This window comes from Columba livia, chromosome 1 (assembly GCF_036013475.1).
Source record: "Columba livia isolate bColLiv1 breed racing homer chromosome 1, bColLiv1.pat.W.v2, whole genome shotgun sequence".
In the NCBI taxonomy this organism is placed as follows: Eukaryota; Metazoa; Chordata; class Aves; order Columbiformes; family Columbidae; genus Columba; species Columba livia.
Window position 1 is genome coordinate 96,454,352 of NC_088602.1, and position 14,841 is coordinate 96,469,192.

The 14,841-nt window shown below is 39.2% G+C and overlaps 2 protein-coding genes across 27 annotated transcripts in view; one reads left to right on the plus strand and one right to left on the minus strand.

Annotated features, from left to right (window-relative positions):
- RSPH1 (radial spoke head component 1) overlaps positions 1–14,841 on the minus strand; it is a 98,713-nt gene that overhangs the window by 56,222 nt on the left and 27,650 nt on the right. The gene's annotated exons all lie outside the window — the stretch shown is intronic.
- SLC37A1 (solute carrier family 37 member 1) overlaps positions 1–14,841 on the plus strand; it is a 41,213-nt gene that overhangs the window by 17,639 nt on the left and 8,733 nt on the right. For 20 of the 23 annotated variants that reach the window (XM_065068849.1, XM_065068866.1, XM_065068759.1 and 17 more), the window contains 6 exons: positions 4,459–4,542; positions 7,913–8,035; positions 10,051–10,141; positions 11,614–11,676; positions 13,331–13,416; positions 14,059–14,107. In XM_065068849.1, coding sequence (XP_064924921.1) covers positions 4,459–4,542; positions 7,913–8,035; positions 10,051–10,141; positions 11,614–11,676; positions 13,331–13,416; positions 14,059–14,107 — 496 coding nt within the window. Of the gene's footprint in view, positions 1–1,765; positions 1,805–4,458; positions 4,543–7,912; positions 8,036–10,050; positions 10,142–11,613; positions 11,677–13,330; positions 13,417–14,058; positions 14,108–14,841 lie in introns of all 23 variants that reach the window. The other 3 variants (XM_065068908.1, XM_065068899.1, XM_065068814.1) reach the window with 2 other exon arrangements.

Consider the following 14,841-nt stretch of genomic DNA (forward strand, 5'->3'; position numbering starts at 1 on the left):
GTGAGTGCAAATCAGGGCTGTTGGGGAGATTGTTGGAAGGAAGGTCCCAAGGGAACCCCGCATATGTTTTTCTATACTAGAGGATTATACATGGAAATTGTTTGCACATGTAGGTGTATGTGAACTGTACCTTCTAGTTGCAAATCTCGCAGATAGATTGTATAGGGATAATTGCTGGGTTTTTTACCCATGTCCCCCAGTAGTTTCAGACAGATGTTTTTATATGTTTTAAATGTTTTCTTCTTCCTGAATAGGAACTGGAGGTGACTTTTCTAGTCTGTGTTATCTCTTCTTTACCAGTAAATGGATTTTTTTTTTCCTCATATGGAGTTCTCCTGATAAAGCTTCTGAATACTTTTAGTGGTCCCATTCTTAGTTTGTTACTGTGAGATAAGGTGTGCTCACAAGGCACTCTGTTGTTTTTTTCATATAATTCTTTTTCATTTCCTAAAGGTAATAGCCATCAAGTGACAGAATATTTTAAGTGACTGCTAGAGAATCCAAACAGGAGGCATTTTTCTTTTCCCTAGGTTTTATATAGTTTAGAAATGGTCCTATGAACATTTCAGCTCTGCTGTTTATAATACCCAGAGCATAATGTTTACAGAATTTGCTGTTAAGCTTTATGGAAGTAAATGTTTGTTATTTGTTTCAAATACACTTATACTGGAAAGCATAAGTAAAGAGTTCTGCGCAATATGTTGCTCATATGTCTCAAGGAGCTGGTATGGAAAAACTCGACATTTAGTATCTACTTGCCATTATATTTTTAACAAAAAATTAGTATTTTAGGAGGTTTTTTACATTTCCATTCACCACCTTTTCCCCAGGTCCCAGAAAGGGGCTGTCATTTGACATAATCTTCTCTAGGACACCAGCAAGATCACAGCTCCAGGCACAGTCTCATTGTGTAGAGATGTGTTTGACCTTCTGTTTCCCTGGAAACCTTGCTCTCCAGAGCAAAACGCATCACTTCCTCCTTCCCTATTCCATATATTCACATCTGCAAATCTTGTAGGTTTATAAAAGTGCTCTCCCTTTCTCTCATTAGGATTTGCCATTGTCTTGGGAAGCTGTATCGCACTGAATTGCTCAAATACCTCTCTTCAGACCTGTGTGGTCTGCAAAGTACAATGGATTTTAAATCCTTAGTGAACAGGGCTTGCAGCTTCTGTTTGCTTCAGGGAGGGTGCTTTCAGAAGTAAAGGAAATTAATAAGAATAGAAGTTCAAGAAGATCTACACATGTAGGTGCAGTAGTGACCATGTCTGATTGTAAAGAAAAAAATAAGATTACTAACTGAAGGAAGGCTTATGTAATAAAATAGACCGTGATATCACTGGGAACAAAAAATTTCAGCTGTGTTGTACAAGGGGTAGAATTTGCTGGCAAGCATGAAATGCTAGCTGTCCTTTTTTGCTCTGTTGTTTCAGTGACAACCTGAACAACCTGTGTGCTTTGGCAAATAGTTAGAAATATCTTTTTCTAAGAAATTAAAGAAACACACACATTTGCTTTGCTTATAAAGCTGTAGTGTGTCACTTTGGACCTATGTCTTCTTTAGGTGCAGGCAGTTCTGCCAGCTGGTGCCAAAAGCCAAACCTCATTGTGAAAGAATGAGGCCAGTTAAATTTAAGCACAACTAAAATAAATGCTCAACGTGAGGGAAGGATTTAGGGTGGATTTAGATTAAGACGTGCAGATCACATTCATCTCTGTGTGATACCGCTGTCTTGGATGAATTCGGTCTACTGTTTATTTGCAGCGTGATCGTGAGCCCAATATTTCTACAGAGTTTGTAGTGGTGAGTAATCTGATTTCACTGAGTTGTCCAGAAGGCAGAGAGCCAGGCACAGAGCCTTGCATGTGTGGTTCTTTCTTCACTGATTTCTTGGGCTGTGCTTCATTTGCTTGTCTTCACCTTGGCTCTGCTTTATGAATCTGAAATTTGTACTCAAATATTTCTTTTGAAACAATAAAGTGGTTACAAATGCTAGCATTGGAGGCTCAATCTATGACTTTCCAAAAGGCTAAACCTATGACAAATCCAAATGAGAAGCCAGTGTGCTTTATTAAGCATTGGTGCACTTTCATAATGAAAGTTAAAAAGTAGGTTTAATTGCTTTTGTGAAATGTGATTATTTAGAACTTTTTTTATTGCTTATCTTTTCTCCCTGGAGTTTGTTTTTTTGTTTGTTTGGTTTTTTCATAAGCAAACACATTAGTTGCAGCATGTTCATACAGACCTGTCTTTATGTGCCAGGAACTTTCTTTAACCTGACTTTGCATTTCCAGAAAACTTAGCTCTCTTCAACTCCTGTGGTAAAGTACGTGTGCATTTATAAGATACCGGGCTGCAATTTTTATATTCTGAAGAGGAGAAAGAAGTCTAAGAATTAGATGTGTAGCCTCTCAGTCGAGTCCTTGTCCCCAGATATTTCCTCCTTACCACAGTAAATCATGTTTTCGACAGTCAAATGTAAAAGTCTTTAGTTTTTTCTCTTCTGAGCTGCTGAATAAAGGTATAGATGACTTGTCTCTAGATAATGGATTTTCTTCCCCATAGGTTATTGTAAATCACTTTTTTGACAAGAACCTGATTTCCTGTAAGATAAAATTTAAAAATCTGTTTTATCAGGCCCCAGGAGCTTCAGTGTTGTTTGTTTATTTTGGGGAATGCATTCCCAAGACTGCTTGTGCCTCAGCTCTGTGTTGAGCAGCAAAAATACTTTATCCTCAAGCCTTAAAAGATTTTTGCCTTCTTAGAAGGATCTGGTTGATGAATTGCAGTTTGTCTGGAGAATACTGCAATACATATCCTTGTATTTTTGTTGGGGAAGAATTACCTAGTGACAAATTTTGAATTAAAATGTTCAGTGAGGATGGGAATTCTTTTTCATTTGTGGTGGTGGGTTTTATTTGGGGCAGGGTTTTTTTGTGTGATGTTGGTTGGTTGTTTTTTTTTAATAATAATGGCATTCAGAGTGTGGTTAGACACTTAAGCATCCCTTAGGAATGTACAGTGTCTCTTGTGCTCTTAGCAACAGGTTGTTCCTACCTGGCTGCAAAGCTATTTCAGAGCTGTGTTTTTAATTCAGTGGACAAACCTTAATGTCCCCGGCAAATCTTTTTAAACCTAGGATCTCAGAATGATGTTTTCCAAGGAATGCAATTTTGGTGTGAACTAATACACTTGTTAATAAGTAAGTATAAAAAGCAGCGTGTTAGCCGAGATCCGTCTGGGGCCTAGAATGTAGCTGGTTGCCTCAGCTTCTGTACTGAGCATGCTGGAGGGGCACAGATGCTTCACCAACCTTCCTGCTCATAAGAACACAGTCCATTTCTGGGTTAGAAGAATACAGCTACCATAAGCTAAAGGGATAAAATTTTCTCTTAAAATGATAGGGAAATGAAGAAACAAGGTTTTTCTGAAACAAATAAACTTCTGTATTGCTACTAAGATCATCTACTTATGAGAAAAAAACTAGGTTTTCAGTATCAATGAAAGCTCAGTGGAGGAGAAAGCAGCTAAATATTTTAAGAATGGCATGATTGTACTCTGAATTCAATATACTCCTTCTTTATAAAACAGTGTGAAGTTAACCTTCAAATAAATTTGTGATTGTGTTTTATGCACATTGCCATAGGCCTGCATAAGAACTTTAAAAACCCAAATTTGTTGAGGGTTTAATTGCGGGGTGACAATAAAACCCTGGCAGATGTATTGTTAACCTCCCTCTCCCCCCTTCCCACTAAGGACAGGTGATCGGGAGGAAAAGAAGGACAGAGAGAAGAGAGTTGGAAAAATTAACAATGTTTTACTAATGCTACTAATAAGAATAGAGAAAATAATACAAAATATACAAAACCAATCTTGAAAGTCTCAGCAACTGCAGAGCCAGCACCCGAAGTCCTGGATTAGACTCTGCAGCCAATCGGAGCTGGATTCAGTCTGTCACTAGGCCTCAGTTTGCAGGGACGACTAGCAAGGTCCTCTCCTAATGTCGGCCATAAGGAAAAGGGACGAGATCCTTGTGATCTCCCACTTTTATATGAAGTATTCACGTGAATGGGATGTTATACACAGTTGGTCAGTTTCTTGGTCACCGGTTTCTTGTCGCCCCTCTCACGAGAGGTGCATCCATGCTTATCAATAAGTTTGCATTCCATTGCTAAGTTTACCAAAACATGTATCTGGCTCTCCAGGAAAATGCAGCCAATACGAAGGCTTTAGCTGACAGGCAAAATTCACTAAAAGAGAAACTTGATTTTTAACAAAACCAGGACAAAAATACAGTAATTACAGGAAAGATGCACCATTGGGGGTTATGTTTATGTTACAATGCACAATGACTTTTGTTGCATAGAAATGATTAATACTAGTTAATCCTTTAAAAACAAGCAACAAAAGTATAGGGTGTTTTGTCTTTGTTTTTTTCCTTTGATTTTTTTTTTCAGAGTTCTAAAACTTTCCTGAATGGTGAATCTCGATTTAGAGTCCAGATGCCAGCCTTAAATTCTAAGGAAAAAAGCAAGACTCAGGTAAAATACAGCATATTGTTGTAAAGTAGTATAAAAGACTTCCTAAAGCTCACACAGAATATTTACAGTAGATTTACTGTTGGTAAAGATTGCTCTTCCTTTTATAATGCTGAAATATACCTCCCTTTTCATACACAAGTGTAACTTCAGGCAAGAGGACTAAGCATTATCTGACATAAATACTGCAAAATAAGATGAATACGATAGCGTGCTTACTCAGTTGGTCTTAATTTGTGATCTTCATACAATTCCAGCAGAAATAATATACCACAAAATATTTTCAAGCTAGCCCATTTGAAGTCATTAAACTACTTCATGGTGTTTGTCCCATCCTTGCAGTCTCACTTCTCTCCTTTTCTGTGTAATAGATGTATGTGTGTACAGCGTTATTCAAGAAGATGCAGAGTTCTAAATATGAGATATTATTCACAGGGATCCTGCTTAAAATTTGTACCTGTAATGCTGATAATTATCACTAGAAACTGAACTCTGAATTTGCCCATTCACGGGTGAAAAGACAGTTTATCTTATGACGGACATTAACTGAAAATTTCCATTTGAAATTTTGTATTTGTATTCAGTACACTTGGCACATCACATCCTGAAAACATAACTTTTTTTTTAACTTCTTTCAGACTTTTAAAGGAAAATGGAAGCTTCCTGTTATTTTCATTCTTTGCGCATAGAATAATAAGTAGCATTCACAGGGTGTAATAACCAGTGTTGATGAAAAGGTTTTGAATTTTTTGTTAAGGCAACACTTTACTCATTATTTTGATCAGTCCATCTTAAACCCCCTCTGTACTGAGTTTATTCATGTTTATGCTGAGCTGCCCAAGAACAGTCTTCAGCCCAGAAGCCATTTGTCAGTGTTATTTCACAGCCAGCTGGAAGATAAGGGGAGACGACAAATGAGTATCAGTATCTGTCTTTAGACAAGTCATGAAGACAGAGCTAGAACTGCAGTCGGCAAATTAGTAAACGAAGGTTTATCTTCTGACTCTGCTCATACCTCTACTGTCAGCTGGTGCAAAGAGTCTGCATAGCAAGTGGGCAAGGAAAATGTGCCCCCTCTCACACTGATTTGTGGGCAGGACGGAAACAGCAAATCATGAGGGCGCTTGCTGGCGATTCTCTCAATATTCTTTTTTTTTTTTTAAATTTCTTTTTTCCAACTGCACCACTCTCTGCACCCTGCCAGCTGGATTATATGTTTGTCGTATGGAGTCATAACAAGCTTTAAGAAGAAATAAATAAAAACCTAAAATTCCTTGTTTATCACTGTTTGCGACTCTCCTGATTTTCTGCCAGTGACAAAAGATAATATTTTTTTTCTGTAAAGGGGAGTTAAATCTTTGCTCTTTACAGCAGTTGTGTTACAGTTATGCTGAGCTGATTATTACAGTCAGCTTTTGTGCTGCACAAACAACAGATGTTTTGCATTTATGAGCTGGTCTCCTCCAAGTGCAGTGGAATGGCAGTTTTTACTGATTTTTCAGTGACCTCTTCAATTACTGTAAAAAGCAAGTAAATATTCAGGACATGCAGTGATTGAAAGCAGAATGTGCTTTTGACTGCATGACCTTGAATACCTCTGTGTGTTCATTACCGCTTATATCAGGTTGGCCTCTTAAAAATTACACGAAGTCGAGGGATAATGAATCTATCCCCAGAGATCAAGAGTCTGCCATATGCATAATCACACTCAGCGACAAGCTGGCAAGGCTAAACAGTGTTATCTCTGGCAAGCACAAACTGCTGGTTTTATTTCTCATTTCACTACGTGCAGTATAAAAATCCTGTGTTGTTGATAAAAGTTTCCAGCATGAGTTGCTAAGTAAGATATTCAGACTTTGGTGACTTCCACTTCAATATTTAACCCTCTCTTCTTAAATAAGCTTGGAGCAACCTGTCTGAGAAAAGTGCATCATTACCCTCAGACGGTCTTGGTTAGGTTTGCTGTGCAAGTTGTGCAGGAGGTACTCACCTAAGATACTATCTAGATGTGTCTTCCATTGAATCCAGTGGGGAGCTTGACCATATAAACACCTTTCTCTCTTTTTTTTTTTCCAAATGTTAGTAGCGGATGGTTTCAGTTGCTGCTGTAAAAGTAGTTCCAGCTTTGAAATTGCTTCAGTAATTCAGGAGGTGGATGCTGATGATGATGGAGTGACTCGTGTGCCATGTCAGAGGTCCCTAGATGTTTTTCCAGTCTTTTAGTTCCCGCTTCATCAGGGTGCACCATCTCCCATAAGTTCTGCATGCGATCTACCGACTTGTACAAATGTTTGGGTAGCTTCTAAAATTATAAGAAGTGCCTGGGCTCAGGTGCCCAAATGGTTCCCTAGTGTTTTTTCTTGAAAAACATAATTTATTTAGAATTATGTAGTGTTAAATAGGAGGATTGAATCTGAACTTGTCCAGTACTTGACTTTTTTCTTTCTTCCTCCACCAGCTTGCCAAATAATAATCAGAAAGTTTTGATCTTTGTAATAACTATGGGAAATAGAATGATATGCCATTTTATCTTTACCAGCCTACATATGTGAAGCTTAATTCTTTACTAACACTTTATTCAAATGCACAAGGCTTGGGAGAAAGAAGACAGTATCTAGAACACGTCCATAGCTAGGAAAAGTACGCAGCTAGGGAAGCTTCTCAGCAAGCAAGTGAAGGTGAGGACAGCTGATAACTTGCTCCACAAGTAGTCTTAGCAGCCGGTGCAATTATTAGAATAAAATCCTTCCCAGTGCTACAAAATAACTCCGTATTCACAACTTAGGTGTTACTGGTAAACTCCAGGCTTTCATAATTTGTGAATTGCAATGTTTAAATGAAACAGATGTGAAAAAATAAGGAATTGCTTAACATAAAGCACTCAGTATGCATAATTTAATTGGAAAGATGACCTGTATTTAAATCAGTGAATAAGATGATGTTACAGTCTGAAAAATTGGAGTAATATTTGTACAGAAGGAAGGTAATTCATGCTTTAATACAGAAGTGTGTTGTACTAAGTGGATTGTCAGTTTTAATTAGACCACATTTATGTAGTGAGGTAAGGGAAGACTGGAAATGGTTTTGTTCCATTCAACCATACTCTATTGTGCCACAATAGAACAGAAACTTGATTCCATAATAGAGTGTGTGTATTCAGACATAAGCAACCAGGCTTGTTTCACCTGATATTCTGTCTGTATTCTGTGTATCCTCTGTAGATCCAAATCAAAATATTTTTAAATGCTGTAACTTTCTGTGATTAAAAAATATACAATTAAAAAAAATATTTTGTAATTATTTGATTCCTTGATACATGTTTTGATACGTTGTTCCTTCCTCTTTTATGTGGTGTTGCTGGGGGAAATTGCAGGATCCCGAGATGCAGCATTTGCTTATTGACAGTGAAAATTGCAGCGTGTCACTGGACTCGAGCACTGGGGAAGGCAGACATGGGACATCAGCTATCAGCTTCCTCGGGGCCTTGCGAATACCTGTGAGTGAATACGCTATTCTTGTCTATTCCTCAAATAAATTTTGCCTCAGAAGTCATATTTCCATGAATGGAGTGGTAGATGCATTTAACTTTCCATTACAAGCTTTGATTGGCAGTTCTGGTGTATATAGGGTAGAGCAGATTCTGGTATACATGACAAGATGTGCTCCTCCCAGAGCAGGAGTGAAAATCGATAAAAGCGTACTTTCTTCCACAATAAGCGGATGGCTCATGCTCGTTGATAGCATCTTAGAATCATAGAACCACAGAACACCAGGTTGGAAAGGACCACAAGGATCATCTGGTCCAACCTTTCTTGGCAAAAGCACAGTCTAGACAAAATGGCCCAGCACCCTGCCCAGCTGAATCTGAAAAACATCCAGTGTTGAGGAATCCACCACTTCCCTGGGGAGATTATTCCAATGGCTGATTGTTCTCATTGTGAAAAATTTCCCTCTTGTGTCTAATTGGACTGTCCCAGGGAACAATATGTACCTGTTGACCTTCATCTTTTGTATGTGACTTCTTGCACAAAGACGAGCCTCCATCATCCTTGTTGCCACCCTTTAAATACTGGAACGTGGTGATAAGTTCTCCCCTATGCCTTCTTTTCTCAAGGCTGAAGAGACTACAAGAATCTAGGTTCTAGTACCCATGTAAACTTTGTTTTTTCTTCTTTTGTTTTTCCTTTTTTCCTGTTTTCTTTTTTTTTTTTCTTCCCTCCCCCCCATCTCGTTATAACTGATGTTAGAGCAGCCTATAATGTAAAAGTTTATTCGTCTTAGTTAATGACACATGGGTATTAGGATGGAATAGCAGGCTGAGTCTATAAGCACTTATCTGCATCAGACCTTCCTTCCATGGCTTCCCTTTCATCGTCCTCAACATTCTTTTTAAAAGCTTCAATTTTAAAATTTCTTGTATGGTTTTTATTGAGAAGTTTCAAACAGCCCAAACATTTGGACTGTTGGCAAAAGGAGAGGAAGTTTCCTTTAGGTTAGAGACTTATACTTGATTGTTCTCTAAGCTTGAAGCCTAGCAGATTCAGTAGCTTGCATGAGTAGAATTATACACACATTGATTTGGACCAAGCGCAAAGGTAGAGGAGGAAATCCTGAGCACCCAGCTGTTGTGTTTCTGCATCTTCTCATCCTCTTCAGTCTGGTCCTTCGTCTCAACTGTTTTTCCTGTGACAAAGTGGAAGTAATGGGTAGAAATGGGTAGAAGAGTTGCTGCTGCTGCCACCTGGAATTACTGTAACTCTGTGGTATTTTTCCTGCCTGTGGTTGGAGAGGATCAAAGCTGTATGTGAAACAGAGCAAGCTGTGTATGTGTGTCGTCCATGCACATAACTGCAGTACTCCATACCAGCGATTTAGGAAATACATGTTCAAACAAAAAGGTGTCAGATGGTGGGGGGAATGAAGATAGGTTGATTTGGCAGTTTAGTTGCAGCTCTCTGCAGTAAGTATACTTCTCATGTTCCCAGCGAGAAAGAGGATGGAACAAGTTAGTGGTTTAGACAGCCATGTGCCCTGTCTGTAACATACTTTTACCACATACTGATTTGAAATGTATCATACGGGTTAACTGGCTTTTTGTAAAGAGTTAAACAATAAGTGAGAAATCTCAGACCAATCTGAAGGAAGGATCTAAAGAACAGAAAAATTTGCCCATTTCTCTGAAATACACTCCAGACCTGCTATAGTGCTTTATAAAAGCTCTTTACATGAGAAAAATAAGTGAGCCAGGTGTCCCAAACAGCATCAAGTCCTTCCTATTCATTTTAGTGTTCTTTCTTTAGTCAGTTGGGTACCAGTGAGTGAAAACAGGTAAGTAAAATACCAGTCTGCTCTGATTGTAAGCTTGGCTGTCAGGGGAAGAAGGCCTTTTGAGAATTCTTGAGAGAAGATAAAAGCCTAAGTGCTTCTTAGAAACCATTTTCATAATGGTCTTTGAAAGCAAATAGCAGCCTCTATCAAGATACTAACTTGCTGTTTTCTTTGTTCTCTCAGGGAGTCATAGAGTTTTCCCTTTGTCTTCTGTTTGCAAAGCTGGTGAGCTATACTTTCCTCTTCTGGCTTCCCCTCTATATCACAAATGTAGGTAAGTATCACAATGAGGAGATACAGAATTATGACTACATAGCATCTGGAAATATGAGCTTGAAATGCATAAGAAAATAAACATTACTGCTGCTGAAGTAGATTCTTTGGTACAGTAGCAGGAGAGTTGTAAGTCACCAACTACCATATTTTGCAGTGCTATTAATTCAGTATTATGAGTGGGCATTTTCAAAACCAAAATAATCGGGCTTATCTTCAACAACTCCAAGCATCAGTGCTGTGGCTGTGACTCCTGCAAATCAATCAAAAAGGTTTACTTTCTAATAAAATTTTCATGTGATTGAAGTGCCTTATTAAAATTTATACGAAAAATCCAACTGAGCTTATTCATCTGTTCAGTACTGCTGTTTTGGTTTGTGCTGTAGAGAGCAGAGAAAGAAACTCTCCGTAGCCAGAGAAATTAATGTTTTTGTGGGTCATGATGTGACCTTTAAACCCCCAGCTAAGGAAACAGCTGTACTGGACAAGTCTGGCAGTAACAACCAGCAAAGAAGGACAACTGGAACACCCTATGAAAACACACAGAATCACAGAATGGTTAGGGTTGGAAGTGACCTCTGGAGATCATCTAGTCCAACACACAGAGCTGCGAATCCTGTGGCTAAAGGCCATTGTGTGTGGATTCCAAATAACCTGTGCTCCTGCAGGACTGACTACCTTGAACGCAGCAGACTTTTAGTAGAGAGGTTAATGATATTTACCACAGTACTGCCAGCTGTGCTGTGGCAGATGTTGGTGAGGTTATGGTAGTGCCGGACACCACTGCCTTAGCACATACTGTGCTTTCAAATGTATTTCAGAGGCTTAAAAAAAATGCCAAGGGGGTTAAAAATTCAGTTCATTTTGAAACTTCACGCATAATGGGACTTGGATGCCGAACTTCCTGATGTGCTTTTGGAAATGTTACCCTGTAGCTTATCAGTAACTACATTAGACTAAATGTAAGTGTGTGCAAACAGTGATCCTCACTGTCCGTGGCAGATGGTGGAGTTGAGGAAATCATTATCTCTTCGTAGTCCCCATTAATATTGCTGATCATGTGAAGGAGGATTCCAGGGTGAGGCTCTGTTACTGATGCAAATATACACTAATCATGCTTTTAGGGCAAAGAGCCTCACAAATATTTATTAACTGGTTGTGAATCTGTGGCTATTCACAAATGGGAATATTGTTAGTCTCGACAATCAACAGCTCTATTGCTTGGACTGTATCTACAGTTAAAGTGGTAAGGTGTCATGTCTTGAGTGTAATTGCATTCAAAACACTGTATTCTTGAATACCCAGTTGTGTTACATTCTTATTTGTCATATACAGTGGCAGCATATGGTAGCTTATTCCTGTGAACAAGCAATACTGCCTTAAGATGTCTTTAGCCTACCATGACCAGATGGTGTTGAGTTTTCTACGTTTTGTAGTCTGGAAGTAATACGAATGTTTTGCTTTGGTTACCAGAGCATCTTGATGCCAAAAGAGCTGGAGACCTTTCTACGCTGTTTGACGTAGGTGGAATCTTTGGTAAGTTTTAATATTTTATCCTTAATCAGACCAGTTTATGAAAAACTGAAATGTGCACAGCTTACATATATTATTAGTTCTTGTGCCTTATAGCTGCTAAAGAAGAGTGGCGGTAAAAGTACTAAGCTGGGAGCTGGGTTGGTTGTAGGAAACTTTGTGAAGTATCATTAAATTGAACAACTTACAGCACCAATGATATTGTACAGTACAGATTGTAAGAGTTAAGTATTGTGGAATCTTTTAGCTCCATCAGTTCTGGCCCATGTGTCTTGATCATACCATCTATCAAAATATCTTCCTTTTGTCACTCTAACATAGTAGAACTATCCCAGCTGGTACAGTTGTGTAATTTTTATGGGCACAGAGCCCACAATTTTACTTAGCTGCAGGTAGCTTTTTTTTTCCTTGCTGCCTCATATAACTGTATGCGATAAAATTAGGAGATTGTAATAATAAGGATGAGACTATTCCATTGTAATTTGTGAGGTGACCACAAAATAATAAATTTTTATGCCAGTGCAGGCATTATAACTCACAATAAAAAAAAGCATCATCATCTGGGTGCCCAACTGATTTGGGTGACCTGCCATTTCCCTCTGCTTCACCCGCTTCCCTTATGGAAATAAGCTGTGTATCAGTCTGTTGGAAAACGATGCTCATGAAGTTCCACTGGATCAAGAGCTTTGTAGACCCCAGTGGTTCATGATGCAGGTGTCAAGATGTGTTGCAGTTACTGTTCCAGTCTTGTTCTGGATGTGACTTCTGCCATTTTTGATTGGTCATTTCATCACAGATCTCTGAAAGCGCATCTTATTGCTCTGTGAATGCAATCTTAATAAGGTGCCCTATGCTGCACAGTACCGTTGGCATTGGCATTTAAAGTCAAGTGGGATGTGAGAACTTTGAAGATGTGCAGCTGTGAAAGGAGAGGCAGGCCCAGTGATATTTAGGAATCCAGAGGATCCAGGAAGCCTCCTTTCCTTTTCCCCATACCAAATTCCCTTTATATCATTTTGGCAGCACTTTCCCTCAGGCCTTCCAGCCGCCTCCTGCCACATGATCCGATTGGTACTTCTGTGTACAGTCGTTGGCAAACACAAGAAGTAGGGGACACTAAAGAGCTTGGAGTGACTGCCTGGAGAGAAAAACAAATATTGCAATTGCCCCAAGATCTAGAATAGGTAATTTCCCCTAGTTTGGCTGTGACAAAGGCAGGGCACTTCAGACCCAAGTTTGTCATTGCATATGAGGAGTTGGGACCAGTGAGCAGCTGGGCACAGCTGGATGCCAGGGTGCCAACAGTGGGGTCATGTGACACCTGGTGAAAAGGCTTTTTGCATTGAAAAGCTGCAGAACAATGACTTCTAAATTTTTTTCATCTCTGTTCTGCCCCTGGCCCGTCATCTGGGATAATTGGTTGGCATAAACAATGAGGAAGAACAGCTGTCTTCTATTATCTTCCAAGTCAAAATCACTTGGGTTAATAAGGATATCGCGAAGTGCAAATTATGTTGTCAGTCTTCTCCTCTGTGCTGCTTTGTACATTAAAAGTCGTCCTATTGTTTTAATCTAGGCTGGGTTTTATGAAGTATAACTGATGTCTCTGTGTAAAACATGCACAGTGTTTTCCTCACAGACCTGTCTCTTCTTTTAGGTGGAATTTTGGCAGGCTTGATTTCAGACAGGCTGGAGAAAAGGGCATCAACCTGTGGAATGATGTTATTGCTTGCAGCACCCACAGTAAGAGTTTGTTCCTCTCTTGTAGCTGTGGCTGAGACTTTGACAGCATTTCTTGGGAAGTTCTGCAGATAGCGTCATAATTTAGATGCAAAGAACTCAGGCTGGGTTAAAAGCCGGCTTGAAAAGCTGAGCATGTGAGCAAGTATAGACACTGGGACTGCCTTTACTGAACAAGCAAACCAGTCTAATGTATTGCTCATTAAAGGATTATATGGAAAGTTTGTCACTCTCTTGTAAAATTTGATGTTCAGTTCTCAGCTGGAATTTTAGGTGCTCAAAGGCTAAAATTTCTGTGCTGTAAAGGTTGGAAAACTGGCAGTTGGACATATGAGATGCATTTTCCTTTGATTCTCTTGTGAACAGTATTCTGTGTTGTGTTGAAACTGGCAATATGAGAGTTTAAAATTGTGTGGTCTCATAACGCGACCCTTCGGAATATTGGGGAATAGGAGCATATACCTCATCTACCTCCTCTGTCCAATCAAAGAACCAACCTACTGTGATCTAAAAGGATGTAGTAAAACCTAGAACTAGCTTGCACGTAATACCAACCAAAATATTTTACAGTTAACCTGTAAAATGGGGGACCTAAGTTTAGTCCTTAAGTTGGTATTCAACATGTTTGGTTTTTCTTCTTTACAGTTGTACATGTTCTCTGCAGTCAGTAAAATGGGCCTTGAGGCAACTGTAGGTGAGTATTTTTAAATTATTTTCTGCCTGCTTTATGTGAACATTTCATTTATCATCCTTTGATGCTCTTTCCTATTTTGTTTTGGTTTGTTTTTTTCTATTTTTATTTCTATTTTCCCTGAGAGGAGGAAGTATGGAATCAAATTATCTAGACTTTGCCTTTCAGGCTTTTTACAGAGTAAGCAAAGAGGCTAGGAAATAAGTAAGGGGTAGCCTGAGAACAGTGATTTAGTTAATATCATTAGTCTTCTTTCTGGAGCTTTTTATGTCAGCACAGGCTTTACTATATTTGGTATGCCAAGTGTCAGAGGTGGTTATAGACTACTTGTAGTACCTTTGACAGCAACGTTAACTTCACTTGTAGAGGCTGAATTCACTTGTGGCTTTCTGTCTTGAAACAGAAGTTGAAAAAAGTGCCGATAGTAGTGTCCCACCTACCTAAAGGCCTTGTTAAGTTTTAGGGCCTTGTGGTGCTTGGTGCTGTACAAGCAGAGTAGAGGCTTACGGGTGGCTCCCTGTGAGCATCCCCTGCTCTTAGGGACAGTTTGGTCAGATTTTCACCTTTCTCTGACCTACCAGGATTAATAAAGGCCCTGGGGAGTGCCTTTTGACTCAACTCCATCTCATGTTATGTTTGAGAATGTACATCATGGAGTAAGCATTGCAGGGAGATATGAATATATCTTGCATTTCCTCCTTTCCCAATTCTGTAACGGGGTGAGGGAAGCCAGGGAA